We start from the raw sequence: 22,394 nt of genomic DNA, 5'->3' as shown, positions 1-22,394 counted from the left end.
CAAACAAACACTCAGAGTTCCCTTGAGTTTGAAAGCTCCCTGGGATTCTTTTCAAACTCAGCAGGACTTGGCACTTTATACGGTTGTGAATAAAGTCTGAATAGAATTCACAATAAATATAGTTTCCTTTAAAGCATACATTTTGCTTTATTCTCTACCCAGTAAAGCTGCAGGCCTTGAGGACATTACTGCTGTCCAACTTCATTATCCAACACCAGCTCCCGCTGTCACCTTTCAGCAGCTCCATTAATCCCAAGACATTAAGGATTGACAGACCTTGAGCTATTTGCATAAACCTAAAAGGATGGACTATAACAACATCTAGATCTCTCTATATTGCTTCTGAAAGTGTATTATTCAAGTATGGAAAAATGGTTTATTGTGTGTATGTATAATAATTTCTTTTATATCTCTAACCATTGAATAATCCAAAAAATCCGGCCTAGTGAGAGATGATTAAACCTGAATTTTAATTACGATGTGAAAATGACTCAAGGTACCTAACATCCTATTAACATCCCGTGGGTCTGTCAAGACATTATGTCAATCAAAATCAAGGCAAAGTACAATCCAGGCCAACTAGACCAAGACTTTAAAGATTCAGAGTATGGATGTTTCCACACCTAGCTTGTTTGTATTTTGTTTGTATTTTAGGATGTTGTCCATTTGATTTAGTTGTTTTCGCAATGGAACATTTTTCAAAAGGGTCTAAAAGGTTGAGAAGTTAGTGGTGTGTGTATTGATGGATGGATCTCTGATTGATGTTGGTTCTCCATGAATTGCTATACCTCTGTAGTAGATAATAATAATAATAATAATAATAATAATAATAAAATTGTAGTAATTGCACCTTTAATGTGAGTTAAAATAAGCAACATTTTCATTCAATTAAAGAAAAGTTTAAATAAATGTTTTACCATTAAATATCGATGATTAATAACCAATTCCAGCACCTGCCTCCTTAAACGGGCTGCCTCCTTAAATCAGAGCACACCCTAGCCTTAAACATTAGAGTGCTTTTTTGTAGGGAAAAAAAACTCAACAAGGTGTATGGATAAACTCGAGTGGCCTGCATAGAGATCGGACATTACAAAGAGATCTTATACAACTGTGTGCTTAAACATTGGTGGCAGATAGAGGTCTTCTCGGGTCTAAAGAAATGTACCCCGACCCGAAGTGACCCGAATCACTTTTTTACCAGAACCCGATGTGAATATATATATTTTTTAATAAAGACCCGACTCGAGACAAAGCTGAAAAAATTCGACCCGAGTCCGACCCGACCCGTGGGCAATTCTTTTTACCCGACTGGACCCGAATGTTGCGTAACTCTACACTAAAGTAAACGCTACAGCGTGGATTCAAAATTAATTGACAGGTCTGTTTCAACGGAAATTAGCTTACCGCCAGCCACATGTCGCAAGCGGTCTTAGTAAACAGAGGAGAGGTTGGAAAAGGACTCGAGTCGATGCACACACACGAGTTACAGTAGTTCGGGTCTTCTCGGGTCCGTTCAGTAAAAACACATTCATTTTAAATTACCCGAGACCCGATGCCGCTATTATTATACCCGACCCGTGTCCGAGGCACACGTGAAACTTTTAGACCCGAACCCGCTCGGGTCTCGGGTCAGACCTCGGGTTTTCGGATCTAAGTGGACCCGTGAAGACCTATAGTGATAGCATCTTATGGGAGGCCCAACTATGGGCTTCATGGTCAGCATCCAAGGGCGTCGATTTGGGTAGGGACGGTAGGGACATGTCCCTACCAATACCCATGGAACACTCAATTGTCCCTAGCAATAATTCGACCAAGCCTATGTATATTTATACATAACCACTGATATCCGTCTGTGTCTTGTGCTTTTTTACTTATTTCATTTAACATTTATCCAGGAATCATTAAATAAGGTGAAAATATTTTACTACGGCGTTCTGTAAATAATAGCGCAACTAGTGGAACACAAACGGTTAACAGATTTACCCCTGCAATGAACCCCGTCTCTGTAACTCACCTCTCTAAAAGGATTGGCCTTTGCCTTTTTTGAGTCCTGCCTCTGTAACCCACGTCGCTGTTTGATTGGCTTTGTCTTTCTCGCTAATGTGTTGAGGTCGGCTGCAGCTATATTCCGTTGTATGAAGCAATATGCAACGTGATTATGCAGGTTACCGGTATGTGAGGAAGAAAGTATTCTTATAAAAACAGTTTTATGCACAATATTCTGGGAATGTTGTCCCCACCAATGTCAAATAAATTATGTCCCCACCAATATCAAAATCAAACTTTCGCCATTGTCAGCGTCCATATACTTTTAAACATATAGTGTACATTAGGCAACATTTCATGTAATACTCCACATTTAAAACAGAAATCTAACCCTTCTTCAACCAAATAGTTAAAGGTTTGTCTTGGAAACATGGCAAATGGAAATAGCTGTCTTTATATTAGCTTGAACGGTAAGCAGGGTCATGTTAACCTTCATACTGAGAGCGTATAACTCCGTGAGCTAGAACACACTCACTATGTCTTAAAGACAAATCATGGCTGTGGATATGCACTAATAAAGATCGCAGAAAGGTCTTGCTGCCTCAGGAGTCCAGGCTTGAATATGAGCCTAGCTGCGATATGACTGTTTTTACTCAGTTCGTCTTGTGTGTGCCCTCAGTGGCCATTTATGTGACAAATGTATGTGCAGAGTGTTAAGTGCTGTGTGGAAATACGCCGAAGAGACATGGATGGTATCTGTAGCTGTTCACCTCAGATGCTATCTGGATAATCCTCGATAACCTCGACTGGATTTTCCGTGATTTGCTGGTAGAGGAGCTGAAAAAGTCCATTGTCACGATTCAATTTGAATCCCATTAGCAGGGTGTTTAATTGCTAATGGGTTGCAGATGGTTCCAATGATTTCGTCTGGCCGCTTTTCCCTCTTCAATCTAATTGCACAGACTGCATATTACATAATTAACAAGTATTTACAGATTGCACTGAGGGTATATTAATCCCTCTGTTCTTTGCCATGTTCTTCTTGGAGTTTTAATGCTGTTAAACTCTCCAACTGACGTTTGTAATTAGAAATCATGCAGAGTGATGGACAGCACCGAAGTCAGAGTCATAACGGTTACGATAACCGTTACCGTGTCTCTGTGTAGGTTTTCTGCAGTGATTAAAGAGTGATGGAGAGCGCAATGTAAAGTGGAAGCTCTTTTGTAGGGAATGGAGTTATTGGACGTGCCGGATAAGGACACTCCATAACGTGAAAGGAAATGAGCTGGCATGGGTCTTCACGTCAGTGGCATGCAACATTTCAGAATGTGCTATCTCTAGTTTCCTGTGCTGGATTAAGAGCCTGAGATGATTAGGTGTGCAGTGACTCAGCGGCCTGTGTAAGCCGGGTTTTTTTGAAGTGTGTGTGTGTGCGCGTGTGTGTGTCTGCCTGTCTATCTATCTTAATAGCTACGGTATGTACCTTTTTATCATGGTGCATTCTCTACACATCTGCCCCAAAGGAAGGCAGAGAAAATGTTGGATGCTATTTTTAGCAGTTTAAGAGACAACAAGAGCAGCCACAGAACTGACGGGGGGAAAAAAAACGTGATTTTGTCATTAATTCGGCATCACAGCAAGTTTGTCTTATAAAAAGGAGTGCAAAAACTATGCACCTAGTTCTTTTAATACCTTTACATTTAGTCTGTGGAAACAAGTGCATAGTGAGGATTTAATACAGATGTTCCACAAATCTCTACACTGACTACTGACTTAAGTGTTATTCAGAAGATCATGTTGGTTAGAAGGAGATACATGTGTTTCTTAAATTAAATTAGAAGTTCCTTAGTATTTTGTAGATAGAAAATTTGACTCAGCCTGTTGCACTGTTCTGTTTCCATATATTAATGACAGATTTAAAGAATGACGATAATTAATCTCTCTCTCTCTCTCTCTGTCCCCTTCCATTATTTGATTACACATGTTCACCGTCAGAATTAAACGTCCAAATGGATGCTGTCATGCTGCACTTGCCTCAATGTGAATTCTAGACCACTGTTCATTCCTACCATGCTATTGATTAGTGCCATTACTAAGTCTTTTATTTTATTGTTTTGTTTTATGAGGCAGCAAACATTTTTTTTTGTATTAGCAGAGTAATTAATATTTGTATTAAAAACAGTTTGTTCTTTTGATTTGAAAAGCGTGATGCAAAGTCTCTTACGCTGACAAAACACAGTAGTTGAACAGAAGAATAGCACCTGCTTAAATTCAAAGGATTATATAAGATTAGACAGGAACTGATTTTGTCTGTCTCATCCTCAGTCATTTGGAACGTTGCATTTTTGGTGGTTGGAAAGAAGAGTTAAAGTGTCTTTCCATTGTGGTAACAACCAAGGGTCAGAAATCTGCTGAGGAGGTTCTGAAGAAGCCCTTATTCAGACCGACATACATTTTTATCTAATTTTATACAACTGAGCAATTGAGGGTTAAAGGCCTTGCTCAGAGGACCAGCAGGGGCAGAAAAGTGGACCTGGGGTTTTAACTTATGACCTCCCTATCTGTAGGCCAACACCTTACCCACTGAGCTACCACGTCTCCTGTTAAAGTTTCTGTTTTCATGGTCAGATTCTGTCATTGATGGACGTGCATTATTTGGATGGTGTAGGGAACTATATAGAGGCTGTAAATTGAAAAGAAAACACAGCAATGCTTTCATCTTAAAATATTTATCTCTAGAATTGCTAGATTTTGGGGCTATGCTCATTTAATAAAGTGGATCGATCACTGCAGTCACTGAGCGTGTGTTTCTCGCTGTCTTACAGGAGGCCTGCAGTAGTTCAGCAGACAATAACTGCACTATCGAGTCAGATAGGACCTTGCTGTGTGGCTGTGGGCATACTCACTTTTTCATTGCTCTCTCCTCAAGGTACTTCTGGACCCCGTACAGAGAAGGTGGAGCTGAGTTGATTGACGTGTTGACGAATGCGCCCTGCTCTCGGTGCTCACTGGCTGTGGTATTTGTCATTGCGGTAGATTGTTATCCTCTCACTGCTGTACCTTCCTGTCTATAGGAGCAGCCTGCTGGGGAAAACAAAAGAAGCACATGCTTTGTTTTTCTGTCATTTTAGCAGCAGGGTTTTTTCCCCCCTTTTGTATTTGATTGGCAGTTATATGAAACCAAACCTACTATTGGCCAATAAGATCTCTGCTGCAGCCGCACACTCTCATTAGTGCACATCTTAACTTTTGAAGGTAAAACTTTACAATAAAGGTACATTACTACATTACTTCAGTGGGTAACTATTACGTTTATTAACCATTACATAATGTTAGTAGCAATAACTAACATAACTGACATACCTAACATGTTATATTTTATATTATTCCCCAATGTGTTTGATTTATTGAATGACTCTGATTGGTCAACAAAATGTTTAATTTTCTACAACAGCTCATCAAGGAAAGTCTTGTAAAATTCTATATAATACGTTATCGTTTTGATAATATTAGCTCATTTGCAGAGACTCGTCTCTCAAATATGTACATATCCACATAATGTAAGATTTATACCCATTTTTACACACATAATTATTAGGGAATAGGGATTTGGTGGCCTAGTGGTTAAAGTGTTGGACTATCAATCGGAAGGTTGTGAGTTCAATTCCTATGTCCACCAGGTTTACATTTACATTTACATTTACAGCATTTGGCAGACGCCCTTATCCAGAGCGACGTACATTAGTGCTTAAATCTCTAACACTGAATACATTAATGCTGGTTCACTAGGTTACATACTTAAGATACCAAGATACCAGTGGTTCCCACTGCTGGGCCCTTGAGCAAGGCCCTCAATTGCTCAAGTATAAAAATGTAAGTTGCTCTGGATAATGGTGTCTGGTAAATGTAAATAATTATTACATTAACAATTATATGTTATTATTTTATATGTTATTATTTTTTTAACCATATTAAGTAGCATTAATTCCATATAAATGAAGCAAATCTTTAAAAACACTGTTTACATTATTACTACTACATTATTAATGTTTACTTATTACTTAAAATGACTTAAACGTGGTTATGCTTATACTTAATTGATTTATTAGTGAATATATTCAAACTTGCATTAAAAAATAGAAGGTTTTGGCTCTAAGAGCCGATTAGATAATAGAGGTTAATTCTATATACGCTTACATACATAAGCCATAATTTTCGTGTGGTATGTTGCTTAGCAACTAGCCCTTAGTGTTAAGAGTTTACACTGAGTGGTAATTATTTGTGAACATTATTAATACTGGGTGAAATTATTTATGGAACATATGGATTTCATCCTATTGCTTTTGTCACCTTTTTATCTAGATCATTGCCATCATTGTAATGCATGAGAGATAATCGCTTATATCTTTAATTCATGCTACTGAAATACACCAAAATTAAAGTCTAACAAAGTGGATAAACAGGAGAATCAAATGAAAAGAACAACAGGTGGAGCCACACATACAGTATATCCACAGCTACACATTGCTATCGAGTAGTTAAACATGCATATGCTGAATCCACACACTCAGACAACTTTTTACAACCATTACTCTTTAATTCAGCAAGGTCGTCCCTCTGTGTTATTGCGTTTAGACAAAAGTGAGCTGGCGTACATGGACAAGCAGTGTAATCTGCTGCTGAACTCATCTGAACTGAAGGACTAGTGTCAGCTATTGTGTGCTCTGCTGCCAGTGGACATTCATTATAGGGAGAGAAATTGCTTTGTGGACGCACCATGTGAAGGCTGAAGCAGATTTATGGTGGATATGAAGAGAAACTGAAGCACATATCATCACACACCCACTCTGACTCCATCTAATGCCATTATAACGTTTGTGTGTTTTTTTCTTTTTCGTTTACCCAGTATATGAGATGATAAAGTCAGCAGGTTTGCTGTAGAGATATTACCCAAAGCTACACCTTTCATTCACAGACATTCAGGAGTGCTCAAGCTCATGCCAGGCGATGCTTTCTGTTTTTAATTTAACATCTTATCGCTTTTTAAATTAAAGCCAGTCTATGCTGTCTTGGTAGGGATATGCTTATCTTATGAAATATTTATTAGAACACAGGATTTTTGCTGTATTTTAATAGGTCTGTACTCAAGGTGCAATAAAGATTTAGAGTTAAGGCTTCTGAAAGGTGACTCGATAAGTAGTTACAGAGATTACGGTGAATAATTAAAATCTCTCTGGTTCCTTTGTGGATTGGAGGAGGATTGAGAGGGAGGATTTATTCTGAGTCAAGCCACAGCTATTCATTTTAAATGCAGCCCCAAGCACCAGCATGGAGCGTTCGTACTGTATGTTGTCTCAGGAGACGTGTTGGGCTATCCAAGATGCTTGCAAGGTTCAGCTCCAAGGCCTCACTGTGGGATCTGGGCTCTTCTCTATACATCCACACAAACATGCCTTCAGTAACAGCTAAACTACCATAACAAGCTTGTGCTAAAGCACAGACGGTATCTTTCAGTAGGAGGATGTCAATCGCTGTCAAACACACCCACAGAGACAATATTATGATTTCTAATTCAGGTCAGAGGATGTGTCAACATCATTGTGGATTTAATTTATATACTGTAGTTTCCTGGTGTGTTTGTGGGTATAGATGTGTGTTATCCTTATGGAGCAATGCTGAGCACATGACCTTGCCTCATTTTCCCTTTGCCGACATTTTTAGCAGTCATTGATCCACTGCTTGCATGATTAATCTTCTATAAGGGCATCAGCAGTCAATTAATGCCTAAATTACACTCTAAATTTTGTGCAGGACTCAGTGACATGTAATTACACTATTTGATTGTCTGACAATCACACTCCTACAGTATGTGCTACTTGAACAACCATTAGAGATTTAGTCCCTTTTTAGCTATTATAATAATCTCCACTCCTTTGATAAGGCTTTCCACTATATTCTATATCATGGCTGTAATGATTTGTGCTCATTCAGCCTCAAGAGCATTAGTGAGGTCAGGTGTTGCTGTTGGTTGGGGAGGCATCTGATGCGGGGTGCAGTCTGCGTTTCACTTTATCCAAAAGGTGTTCAGTGGGGTTGAGAACAGGGTTTTCTGAAGACGGTCAAGTTCACATATTTATTGATGTCTTCTTGTGCACAGGGGTGTTGTCATTCTGGAACAGCTCTAGACTGTTGTAGACCCATTAGATCCAGTAAAGGGAAATGAATGAGGGGTAATATTACAGCAACCTGTAAAATTGTGTGTTTACAACTCAGTGGAAACATTTTACTATGACACACTAGATGGGTGTGATGGTTTAGTGTCTACAAACGTTTGACCGTTATATTTATAATCACACCCTCCATTGTCACCCAAATATTGGATCAGGTTCCCTTTTGAGTCTGGTCCTCTTAAGGTTTCTTCCTCTTCCATCTAACAGACTTTTTCCTCGCCACAGTCGCCTCAGTCACCTCAGGCTTGTTCATTGGTGTACAAACATGTTTAAATATAGGTCTTATATTAATTTTATTATTATATTAATCTGGGGGGCACGGTGGCTTAGTGGTTAGCACGTTTGCCTCACACCTCCAGGGTTGGGGGTTCGATTCCTTCCTCCGCCTTGTGTGTGTGGCGTTTGCATGTTCTCCCCGTGCCTCGGGGGTTTCCTCCAGGTACTCCGATTTCCTCCCCCGGTCCAAAGACATGCATGGTAGGTTGATTGGCATCTCTGGAAAATTGTCCATAGTGTGTGTGTGTGTAAGTGAATGAGAGTGTGTGTGTGCACTGTGATGGGTTGGCACTCCGTCCAGGGTGTATCCTGCCTAGATGCACGATGAAGCCTGAGATAGGCACAGGCTCCCCGTGACCTGAGAAGTTCAGATAAGTGGTAGAAAATGAATGAATGAATTATATTAATCTTTGTATAATCTTACATTTCCTGTATTATGTTTCTTATGTTCTGTAAATCTGCTTTAAGACAATGTCCAATGTTAAATACGTTATACAAATAAAATTTGAATTGAATGGAATATAGTTTATCGATTTGAAATAGGAGGGGGCACGGCGGCTTAGTGGGTAGCACGTTCGCCTCACACTTCCAGGGTCGGGGTTTGATTCCCGCCTCCCCCTTGTGTGTGTGGAGTTTGCATGTTTTCCCCGTGCCTCGAGGGTTTCCTCCGGGTACTCCGGTTTCCTCCCCCAGTCCAAAGACATGCATGGTAGGTTGATTGGCATCTCTGGAAAATTGTCCGTAGTCCAAAGTGTGTGATTGTGTGAGTGAATGAGTGTGTGTGTGTGCCCTGCGATGGGTTGGCACTCCGTCCAGGGTGTATCCTGCCTTGATGCCCGATGAGGCTCCCCGTGACCCGAGAAGTTCGGATAAGCGGTAGAAAATGAGTGAGTGAGTGAGAGAGATTTGAAATAGGGGTTCGATTTTAAGTGTATACTTGGTCAGACACAGGAACTGGAGCATGACATTAAATACTTTTTTTTTAGATTAAGTTCTTTTTTTTAAGGGAGTAACAGATGAGAGCATTATTAGATTATAATAATGTATGATACTACTGTTTATGTTAAGATAGAAAAGTTACCTGGATTGTTATTACAAAATAGTTTCACTAAAGTCAAACACTGTATGAATAAATGGTAATTATCTTACTGATTATCTTACTGTATAAAACCAATTTGAATCTCATTGGGAGACATGAAAAAGAGTGGTATATGATAGAACAGTGGTATATGTTTCTATTGACAAGCGTACTCTCATTGCCTAAACTAATTATTCTTTCAGTGTTTATTATCATATATATTAACTTGTACATACAGTAGCTTTTTGCATGACACCGTTCTTGATCTGCATTCTTTAGATTTTCAAGTGGAATTTTATACCTACTATATTTTAATATTTCTGTCCTCCAGGTTTTCCAACGCAGAGAAGACGGCTCTGTTAACTTCTACAGGGATTGGGCCGCGTACCAAGAGGGATTTGGCAAGATTACAGGGGAACACTGGCTCGGTAAATTCATCTTTCAGGCATTATTTCAATATACAGTTAGTTTATTTATTTTATTTTCATAAAATTGTTACCTTAAACAATACTGTGTGTATAAGAAATCCTTTTACAGATGAAGTGATCATTTTAACAGACAAATACAAAAGCTTGTGGAGTGTGTCTTGCTTTCCTGCTGAGCGGCTAACAATATGTTGAAGTTGGTAATTGCTCCAAATTCAGATAAACATTTGGCTTTTAGAAATAAACTGTTTCTGAAAATATAGTGTTAGGAACTATTCTCAATAATTTCCTGCACATGGAGAGCAAGAAATCTTCAGTTTAGACATAATTCAGTGAAAAGTAGTTTACAAAACTGTAGTGTGGTTTTTAAAAGTAATAAGTCTGTGTGATACATTTGTTCATTTATTCCTTTATTATTCATATATATAGTGTATGAGCCCACCTGAGTGGATTTCTAGCTAGATTTATGTAGCGTAGTTATTGACAGGGAAATCTTTGACATTTTAGCAATCCTGCTAACTACTAAGCAGACATACTATATGCTGCTAACTAATGGCAGCTAGACAGTATTTTGTTGTTTCAGCTTACACAAGTCTTTCTAGTTTTAAAAGGAGATACCAACCTTCATTTTATTGGGATATTCTAATAGTTTGCCATTAGAGCTGAAGCGTTATTCTTGGTCAAAATATGTCAGGGGAAAATGGGCCATATCAGTACACCTGAGGTAAATCTGTAGGTGTGGGGGAGGGGTGGTCTGTTGTTTACCGTGGTGCTGAGGCATTGACATATTTTCTCTGTGTTTTCATCTCCTGACCACATGAGAACAACATTTTGGATTCATTTTGAATAAATACCCTTAAGAGTGGGAAAAAAAATATTAAATTGTACTTTCTCTATTTTTCTCTTAGTTTTTTTTTAAGGCGAGCATTACACCATCTACTGAGTTAAGATGCCAGGAGATAAGATGCTAGGATGCTGTTTATCTTGGATGCTGACCAGGTTTTTCCTCTGTAATATCATATTTGATGATGTATTTTCAGTATAATTTTGTTTTTATTTTACTATTACACCATTGTGCAGAGATTATCTGCTCCTGAATCCAATCCAGCAGTGCAAACTATACCACAAACAGAATTTCTTTTCATTTTAGACCTTCTTGTCCTATTAAAATGTAAAATTTTCTAGTCACCAAACCAGCATTACTACCCAGCACTTTGCTAAAAACCTAATAAAATTAACCTACAAATTCAAACCCGGGGCACGGTGGCTTAGTGGTTAGCACGTTCGCCTCACACCTCCAGGGTTGGGGGTTCGATTCCTTCCTCCGCCTTGTGTGTGTGGCGTTTGCATGTTCTCCCCGTGCCTCGGGGGTTTCCTCCAGGTACTCCGGTTTCCTCCCCCGGTCCAAAGACATGCATGGTAGGTTGATTGGCATCTCTGGAAAATTGTCCATAGTATGAGAGTGTGTGTGTGCCCTGTGATGAGTTGGCACTCCGTCCAGGGTGTATCCTGCCTTGATGCCCGATGACACCTGCAATGGTCACAGGCTCCCCGTGACCTGAGAAGTTTGGATAAGCGGTAGGAAATGAATGAATGAAATTCAAACCAGCATTTAGTGCAAAAAATAGCCAGAACAGAACACTCAGGTTCAAGAGAATATTCAATTTAATGTTTACTTGTTAGGATGCGTTGTTCTTGATTACTGTCATATGGCAACCAAGTGATTTGTGAAGCATGGTCAAGATTTGAGAAACTGTTGTTTGGATGTATATTTATGGAAGACAGGAAGAGTTACCGGGTCAGCTTGGACAGGAATAGACTGAGACTTTAATGAGAGGAAATAAAATACAGAGGGGAGAGTGTTATCTGGACGAGTTCCTCTTGCAAGACCATTCTGCTGAAACTGCCATCAATTTGAAGTAGGTCTGGAATTAATGACATACTTCTGTTAAAACTGCTGACTTGGGCAATAATGTCCAATAGGGAAAGTGACTGTAATGCATTTTATGTAATTCCTACTTGCAGAGGCTTAGCAAAGGGAAGATGGAGTTGGTTGATATACCAAATACTGTATTTGGATGATCATATTCAGTACATGTAAAAAGGCATTAATTTGCATAGCAATTGCCCTATAATAATGCTAATACAAAGCAAACATTCTTCCTTATTATGATTTCTCCCCAGATGTCAAAAAACAATGCCTGTTATTTTCTTTAATCACATTTTATGTTACGTTATGGTGAGAATGCGGATTTGCAAATTGGAATTAAGCTAGATTTATACTCTAAGCATACGGTTTCAAGGGGATAGCTGATGAGCTACCGAGTGTTTATGCCAGAGAAGAAACAGATGAGTGGATCTGGTTTCATAAGATGTTATTTTCCTTATTACTAGCTTGTTATTTTAATCATTTTCAGAGATTGTTATAAAAGGTACTTTTTTATTCCCTGCATCTTTGAACATTATTAGTATAGCAAGATTGCCTGACTGTACTGTAGATGTGCCTTAATAGGTAAACTTATCACACTTAGCAATTTAATTGTACATATCACAGAGTATATTTTATTCTGAATATTTCCTTATCAAACATGAAGTTTATTACCGGCTATAGCATACATTGGTAAGGTTTACTGGCAGAAAAATTTCAGCATTGTTTCTTTTACGTTGCTTCATGACTTCACGAGTTGATGATGGATTCAGGGGTGGAGTTGATATAGATTCTCCTGAAGAGAGATGCAACAAAAATAGTGGCCAGTGACAAGTACACAAATATTATACTTAATGTGTCTAGTAGCAGACGGAATAGTAGTGTATGAGTGTTTGCTATAAAAAAAATATAGAAAGTAAATGTTCTTTATATTGACCGAGGTGTACATGTGTATAAATGGGAATATCTTTCTTTGTGCCGCTACTTTTTGGCATGTCAGGCCTAAACAAGATAAATGTTTTTTTATTTATTTACCTGCAAGATATTTTTTACTTTATCAGGATCTGTAGGTAGAGAACGTTTGTCAGAGTTATTCACAATTGACTCTTATAACGCAAAGCTATTGATTGCACAGTACCACTTGGACAAAATATATTGATTGACTTTCTATTAAAATGTCTATTAAAGCTTGACTACTGTAACTCAGATCACTAATTATTGTTATTATAAAGTTAATACACTTAAGATTCTATAATTATATTATAAAATGTTGTTGTTGTTGTTTTGTTCTTTCGGCTGATCCCTTTTTAGGGTCAGCACAGCAGATCACTTGGTACGCATTTTAGATTTGGCACCATCCCATTTTGTCCAGGGATTGGATCGGTACCGAGAGTTAACTCTACGGTGGCTGGGTTAGCTTCCTGCCTGAAAATCGAACCCGTGCTGTGACAATTTCAAACGTCTGTTTGTTGATATGCTGAAGTTTTCTGGTAAAGGGTTGTTTAATTACATTCCTAGAACTTGTCTCCGGTTGCAGTACGTTTTTCACCACCAGAAGGACAGAAATCTCTGTGCTTTTTTCTCTTCTTTCTCGTCTATGATTTTCGTTGTATTGATTCCAAGAAATAAAGAAAAAAAGAAGAGGGTGGTAAGGGAATAACAGAAAATCGAAGTAATTACAGGAACTAATTTGTTTTGTGAATAACATTCGTTGTATCTATAAATGTTACAGTACAACACAACATTCAATAAAATATTAAATTGTAGTCATTGGCAAGTCCTGTATTATAACACAAAGTAAAACACTCATAGAGATGTATTGTTGCTGTAAAATAATCACCTCTGGGGTGTAACTCATGTCAGTCCACATCACATCATCCTGTTGTTGATTATTTTCCTGTAACAGCTTGCATCCTCATATGTCATTTTTATACACCTCGAGCTGGCAATACGATTTCAGAGACAAAACTGGCATCTTATTTACTTTGCTGTTCAGGGCAAGAGCGTGTCATTGACCGTGTGTGTGTTCATGTCCAGTAATGTGGAATGACGGGCCTGTCACTGACTGAATGTGATCTCCTTGAGATTGATGATCTTTATGAGAAGAGGAATGACACTTGCCATGGTGGATTATTCTTACTCCAGCACTATAAAGAAGCCTGGCCTATAGCACTGACCTGAAGTCTGGGCCCAGAACCCACAGTGCTTTGTTTGGATATCGAGGGAGATGCTCTTATTTTCTGTGAACTGAAGAATCTGGTGGTTCTGTCTGATAATGGAGCTCCAGGATACCACTGCTGTCGATGAAGATTAGCCTAAAACTCTCAAGCATTTAATAATCAATAAGGCATGAGGATCCAGAGCACAATTAACCTACAGGGCCAGAGAGATGAGCTGGAGGGAAAAAATTAAAACACGTAAACAGTACACAGGCACTGAGGGAGAGAAAGAAAGAAAGAAAGAGCACAGGCAACAGAGCCTTCAGCAAAGACACAGAAAGAGTCAGACATAAACATCTCATCTCTGATAAAAATAAAACAAGGAACTTTTATAACGCTGCAAAAACTTGCCAGTGCTTAGGGTGAATATTCAAATCGGGGTAGCAGCTCATTAGCAATGAGGCAATTCATTATAGAGATATAAATATTAATGTATTTTTATGTCATCAAAGGAGCAGGCTTGAATTCTATGCTACTGTATAATTTCCCTTTGTTGTGCATCATCACATCTACTCATAATCCTCCTATCAGAGAAATATAAATAAACTTTGCCCTTTTTAGTAATTTTGAAGAGAATCACGATATTTTTATATAAATTTTCACCCTCACAAATACAGTGCTCACACAAAGCTCAAGTGCTCATCAGTAGCTCATTTCTCTTGTTTACATACCCCTACATGCACATCCTACACACACACACACACACACACACACACACACACACACACACACACACACACACACACACACACACACACACACACACACACACACAGACGGCGTTTTGAGGGGAGTTTCAAAGTTTTTTTCCAGGCACTTTTATGAAATCTTATATAAACAATATGTAGCCAAATGTTTGTTAATACCTGTCAATCACACCCAAATATATTTTTTCTTTAAACTGCTGCCACAATGTTGAAAGCATACAGTACAGTTGTATAGACTGTTTATGTAAGCTGTGACAATGCGCCCGTGCACAAAGCAAGCTCCATAAAGACATGGATTGTTAAGGCTGGAGTGGAAGGACTGAAGAGCCATGACTGACTCACCAACACTGAAAAACTTTAGCATGAAATGAAATCCCGACTGAACTCAAACCTCTTCAGCCAATATCAGTTCCTGAACTTTCTAAAGTTCTTGTAGCCGAATGATCACAAATCCCCACAGAAACAATCCAAAAGACTGTTTGAAAGGTTTATATAAAAATGCCTGAAAGGTTTGGACTTTTATCTAAGAACTAGAAACGATCTTTTGTAGGCTTCTTAACCTTTCCAGGATCTTCCTGAGCGGCAGGCTGAAGAAGAGTTGTAATTTATTTTATTATATATTTTTCTCCGATTTTTTTCTGTACTTGGAACATTTTCCGAAACCTTTGCTAATTACTACAGTATATTTCCACTTCTTAAACGGATCCAAGATTATACACAACCAAATTTTAGGGTGCTAGATGAAAATGTACACTTTCAAGTGTATAAGCTTGGGGAAAAAAAAAAACCCATCAAAATGCTAGAACATTCTATTAAACCTGTGTAATCTCCTGAAGTATTTAAAAAAAAAAAAAAAAAAAAGGTTTTAATGGTGTTTAACTGATACCGGCTGCAACACTTCTGAAATCCAGCCCAGTCCTGAGTCATCAAGACTAGAGAAGCTTAAATCCACAATCTCACAGAAGCAGCCCTTTGCTTGTCTGATAAACGCAGTGATGATGTGAGAGGTCAGAACACCGAGGCTTCGCCTCTGCGGAGCTTCGGCTCAGAGACCAGAGCCGTGGCGCTTCGGCTTTTGGAAAAAGTTCTAATTTTAAACTCTGTAATGCGGACGAGAAAAGTATTTTTGAGGAAGTTGGAGTGAGACCAGTTTTAGAGGGAAAAAAAATGACCATTTCATTTATACTTAGCTGGAATTAAGTAGTTGTGTCTTATTGTTCGTTATATTACGACACATTTGGATTTTGATCTGATCGGGCAGAGGGTGATGATTAATTTTCAATAACAGCAGATATGGAAGTCGTTCCAGCTACTAGGCAAATCAAAGGATTATACAGTATAAATGTTCCTGATATAATATATATGATCATATCTGGGATTTTTTTTTTTTTTTTTTTGCAGAAGTTCCACATAATCTAATAATAAATGGCCGAATATGTAATGCTATAATCCTAATGAGTCTCAGTCTCACCCTCCCAGAGAGATTTAACAGCGGCTTTGAGGAGTAAGGAATGCATTGTGATATAACATTGAAACTCAATTGTGGTCTATAGATTTGTGAATGTTCTTAGTATAAGACAGATACGATGATGAAACAGGAAGTAAGGCTGTTCATGTGTAGTGAAAACCAAGCCTTTCACTGTAGGCTGAATGACGTCTACTACCGAGAGTCTTTAAATTCTTTTAGAATTGGCCATTTCTTTTATTTCAGTGTTTTATCTTCCTCCTCTTTACCTTTCATTTCTTTTCAAAGCAGCATGCTAAGGACACATGGAGTGGAGCTTGATTGCATTGTGTGAGGTGTGGGATTTTGAGACCAGAAGCTGACTGTGAAGGTGGGAGGACTTTAGAACATGTGGTTATTTGATTTTGATTTTTAGCCACCTTTTTCTCTCATTCGTTGTTATGGTGAGAATATGGATCTTAGTGTACCTTGGAAGTAGCAGGTACTGTATGAGCCATGAGATTATACCCTATGTGATGCCAGTCCATGTTAGGGCACAACGCATACAGTTATACACTCATTCATGCTTATGGGAAATTTATCATCACCAGTGCACATACCGGCATACTGTACATATGGACGAATCTTGTGAAGAAAAGGAGAAGATAGAAAACTCCATGTAGACAATCACCCCAGCTCAGGGTTGAACCGGAGTCCCTGGAGCCGTGAGGCAACAATCGAATCTGTTGTTCCGGCAGCATTGTGCTTTTGGATTTTTTTTTGGGCTCACATTGCTTTTGGTCCTAATGAAGCTGCTGCACTGCCTTTCTTCATCAGTAGCATTGTGATCTTTTATCCCTTCCATTCTCATACTCTTTCTCCCGTCGTCTTCATGTCTTAATATAACGCTTTCATCCCTTATTTCCCCCTTTGCACCCTGTAGTCTTGCTGATTTCACCGAGCTTACCCATGCTTCACGAGACCTCCCTGAATGAAAGCATGCATTTTAAAAAGCGGGTTAAAAAGATGGCGTCCCCTCTGGGCTGTTCCTCTTCTGCCTGCTGATTCATTATGCTACAGAGAGCTTCGGTTAAGACACTCAGCATCTTAATAGCATTGAAATGAGCCTCCGTGCCACAGGAGGCCACGATGGCCCACGTTCGGAATCTGCTGCTGGCTGCATGATATATTTTTCTGGCATTACAATATTGGTTTCTTACATAAGCATTACACTTGAAATCGGCTGTGTAGCATCGGCTTGGATTTTGGATCTCGGGACGTGGCAGATTGGGGCACAGTGGTACGGCTCGATACCACAAAACTGTTAGGGATCTCTAGTGCCAGAGCTCGCTTTCTCTCTGCTATCATGCTTATTTGGTTTTGCTCCCTCGTTCCCACTTGTGTCTACGCTGCGTTCCCAAAATCCAATTGAGTTTTTCTGTATGGGACTCATTCTGCTGACAGGCGTGTTTACTGCTCTTTTTCCTCTGCCTTCCCTCTTTTTCCCCTCCAGCTATTCTTCTCTCTCCTCTTCTCCGTCATCCCCCTGTGTATGTGTGTAAGCTCATTTTTTGAAGTTTCATGTTATGGCACTTTACTATTGTTTACTTTCAGAAAATGCAGCAGCCAGCAACTGAACGGCCTCCTTAATTTATCACAGCCAATTGTACAAGCCACAATAGGTGACATTTTTGCCACAATGTGTTAATACACCTATTGGGAATATTTTCAGCATCCGATATACAGTCTTTCACAAGGGTGAAAAAAGCCTGTGAATATTTCTAGTGGAGAAATGACGAAGATATGTTGAGTTATCGCCAGTTTTATTTATCTTCGCCTGGTGATTGTATCATTTATTTCTACACATTATTTACTTCACTTTTGACATTTTGAGTTCAGAATCTCAGAGAATTTGCACAGAAATGACATAGAAAATGACAATTTTCAACAAATAAAGGTACGTAATAAAGAATAAAAATAAAGCCAAAAACAATATGTATAAAATTTAAAAACTCGACTGTACATTTTCTAGAAAAGTACTATTCTTAAATAAGATCTATTCTGCAGGATTTTCTGTTTTAAACCCAACAAGTACATCAGGTTGAATCTACAGCAGTGGAACGATTTCCCAGCGATTGTTGTGATCTCTGCTTTAACCCCTTCCGATGTAATTGCCATTAATTTCCATAAATAAATCTGTCTAGGGAGTGTAAGAAGGTTTAATGTTAGTTCTCTGCATGCTCTGGCCTCTCACAGCTGGATTCAAGCAGACACCTGAAGAGGGAATCAAACACCGGGCATGCTGCATCATAAACGCTCAACAGTTACGCACAGTGGACAGTATGAAGTAAAGTCCACAAGTTCGCCTCGGGGAACGTTTGCGCTTTTATGTTCTTGTTTCCCTTTGCACTGACAGCACTGTGCTCGCTTTTCTGGCTGGTGTATTGTTTAACAATGAGTGTGTGGCTGATTTGTGCCCTACAGGCATCCTGCCTTGGGCAATACACACCTGCACACCTTGATGGTATAGCGCAGATTGGATTCTCCTGAATATCCTGAACACCAGTGCAGATTTACAATTTCATTCATCCATCCATTCATTCATTCAATCATTAATTAATTAATAAATTAATTAATTCATCCATTCATTCACTCACTCATTTTCTACCGCTTATTCGATCTTCTCGGGTCACGGGGAGCCTGTGCCTATCTCAGGCGTCATCGGGCATCGAGGCAGGTTACACCCTGGATGGAGTGCCAACCCATCACAGGGCACACACACACTCACACACTACGGACAATTTTCCAGAGATGCCAATCAACCTACCATGCATGTCTTTGGACCAGGAAGGAAACCAGAGTATACAGAGGAAACCCCCAATGCATGAGGAGAACATGCAAACTCCACACACACAAGGCGGAGGTAGGAATCGAACCCCCAACCCTGGAGGTGTGAGGCGAACGTGCTAACCACAAAGCCACAGTGCCCCCCTATGTAATTTCAGTACATTATAATTAATCAATATATCCTCCTCCTCCATGACTTACAGTAATAATACATTAATAATGCCTCTTTTCAGTGTTATAGAATATTATAACATTAGTTCATCAGAATGATATATCAATACTAAATGCTAAATGTTGACCTTTCTCCAGTGCCTCCATTTCCTTTAAAGGTCTCCATTTTGAATGTGAACTGAAAAAGAAGACATTACATGACATTCAGGGCAGTGGTAGCTCAGTGGAAGGTTGTGAGTTTAAATCACGATGTACTGTAACTGCTGGACGTTTGAGCGAAACCCTTGTCTCTCGACTGCTCAGTTTAATAAATGAGATAAATGTAAAATGCTTCTGTAAGCTGCTCTTAATAAGTTCATCTGCCAAATGCCATAAACAGACATTATAAAAAGTCTTGGTTTTGCTTTGTTTACCAAGCGTTTTCATTCTTACTCAAGGTATAACAGAACTGAACTATTTGGATGAATTACATTGGAAAACCTTTCTGTCCTTTTACGGCCGAAAGCTTCTGATCGGTGTAGAAACCGATTAATAAACGTATAGTGTAATAAATAGTACGAATGGTGGAGCTGTAAGCAGTTCTTGGATAAGTCAAGAACTAAGACTAAGTCAAGACCGAGCCCAAAAACCATCAAAATCCTTTTTGTGACAAATTTGTCCTTATGTCAAGACATAATTCATTCTTCACTAGAAAACAGTGAAATAAAGCCAAGGAGCTTGACCTCAAAAGGGATTTTTTTAACATTTTCTTTGGCTCCATCTTGACTTTGTCATGTTTTCATTTGGACTAAATCTTGCCTAGGCTTAAAACTCTGGCTTATTTTGGATTGCTTCTTGTTTTTGGAAGCTTTAGACTTGCTATTAAAAACTTACTTCAATCTGGAACATGAAAGAAAGTGCTAAATCCTACAAAACCCTGGTGACTCTGTGTGTAGATTTGCAATCATGATTTTTCAACAAGATACAATTTTAACAGTTTGTACCCTCACTCAGTCATTTTCTACCGCTTATCTGAAGTACCTCAGGTCACAGGGAGCCTGTGCCTATCTCGGGCGTCAAGGCAGGATACACCCTGGACACACTCTCATTCACACACTACGGACAATTTTACAGAAATTCCAATCAACCTACCATGCATGTCTTTGGTCCGGGGGAGGAAACCAGAGTACCCAGAGGGAACTTGCAAACTGGGGAATCGAACCCCGACACTGGAGGTATGAGGCGAATGTGCTAACCACTAAGCCACCGTGCCCCCCACCGTTTTCTACCAAATAACTACAATGATTAAACACACACACACACACACACACACACAACCATTATTATTAACAGTTAACTGGTACACTTTCGCTAAATCCCCCATGGTGGTTGCAAACACACGTTTGAAAAAAAAAGCGTGTCAAATCCTACAATATTTTGCACTGAAACTAATGTGTAAATTTAGTGAAAACTTGCACCACCTACTAAACACAGCACCTTATTTTTTTTAATATCCTGCCTTAGCAAGATGGTATTTAAAGATATAATTGGAGTATTTGTTTAGTTTATGGTTTTTTTTTTATTCCTGGATGCTGTAATTCTTTCTTGCTCTTGCAGTGGACCTGAAAGCAGTAATGAACAGTAATTTATACTTAGCGAAGCATTTCAGAGAGAACAAGAAGCTGAATGATGGAGACAGCGAATCGGGTAATAACCTGCAAAACATGAAGCGGATATATAGGATATATATTCCTGATAAGATTTTGGATAGTATCAGAAGGAGCTCTAAGCCTGATTTCACAATGCACATTAGATCAATGCCTTGATGGTGAAGAAGGAAGGTAAAAGGTTGTGAGTCACACAGATTCTCATGGGTTATTCCATGATCGGGGTACAGTCTCACTGTGTCCCACTGATATTATGTATTTATGTAAATATGTAAAATGACATGCATTTTCAGTATACAGTGCCTTGCAAAAGTATTCATACCCACTGAACTTTTTCACATTTTGACACGTTACAACCACAAATAAAAATGTTTTTATTGGGATTTTATGAAATAGGCCGAAAGTGTCAGGACTCAGCCCGGACCTTGGCCACGTGCATCTGTTTACGTTCCTCGTCACGTGTCTGCCCTGCCTTCGTCTGCTCCTCCCTGTCTACACACCTGTTTCCTATTCTGTGGTTACCCTGTGTATTTAACTGTGCCTCGTTGCCTTGTGCAGCGCGGGGACCTACTGTTGTCTTGTCCTGTCTCTAATCCGTGTCGTGTTTCGTGTTTCCTTTGTTATTAAACCCTGTTTGTTTTGCTATCCTGCGTTTGGGTCCGTTTCCACCCCGTGTCATGACAGAAAGAAAGTGGCACTTGATTGTAAAGTGGAATGAAAATTATAAATAGTGTCCAAAGGTCTTCAGAAGTCACCTAATTAGTAAATAGAGTGCAGCTGTGTGTACTTTAATCTCAGTATAAATACAGCTGTTCTGTGTGTTAGAGAACATTAGTGAACAAACAGCATCACGAAGACCAAAGATTACACCAGACAGGTCAGGGATAAAGTTGTGGAGAAGTTTAACACAGGGTTAGGTTATAAATCAATATCCCAAGCCTGGAACATCTCACGGAGCACAGTACAATCCATCATCCGGAAATGGAAAGAGTATGGCACAACTGCAAGCCTACCAAGACATGGCCTTCCACCTCTTCTCTTTGGCTCTCAACGAAGCGGTCGCATTTTCTCTCCCTGTCCTCCCCTTACTTTCCCTGCTTTGCTTCTTTCGTCTCGTCTACTGTCTTATACTTTAAAAGACTCTCTCCGCACTGCTCTCCAAACTAAAATATCATGGATTTGATAAACTGGTCTCTCAACGCAATTGACACCATCTTCTCGACGAGAAGCTTGGGTTCGGGGGAACCTGACTGCCCTGCTGGAATGTTCGCAGCTGGCTATACGATGGACGCGTGGGAGAGGTGGCGGGTCGTGTGTCTGGTGCCTCTTTCCGTGGAGGACATTGAAGATATCTACCTATTCGGAACCATGATAACAGGAGTTCTGCTGATTGGATTAGGCATTGCCCTGGATTATCGACGAAATCAGAAAACGGTAA

General features: G+C 39.3%; 1 protein-coding gene across 1 annotated transcript in view; it reads left to right on the top strand.

Moving 5' to 3' along the window:
* LOC113645514 (fibrinogen C domain-containing protein 1-like) overlaps positions 1-22,394 on the top strand; it is an 86,515-nt gene that overhangs the window by 41,638 nt on the left and 22,483 nt on the right. Inside the window, exon 5 of the mRNA XM_027151157.2 lies at positions 9,902-9,998. Within this exon, the coding sequence (XP_027006958.1) occupies positions 9,902-9,998 (97 nt within the window). The remainder of the gene's footprint in view (positions 1-9,901; positions 9,999-22,394) is intronic.

The sequence above is a fragment of the Tachysurus fulvidraco genome, chromosome 14 (assembly GCF_022655615.1).
Source record: "Tachysurus fulvidraco isolate hzauxx_2018 chromosome 14, HZAU_PFXX_2.0, whole genome shotgun sequence".
NCBI classification, from domain to species: Eukaryota; Metazoa; Chordata; class Actinopteri; order Siluriformes; family Bagridae; genus Tachysurus; species Tachysurus fulvidraco.
Note: the sequence above shows the minus strand (reverse complement) of the source record. Positions and strands in the feature narration are given on the sequence as shown.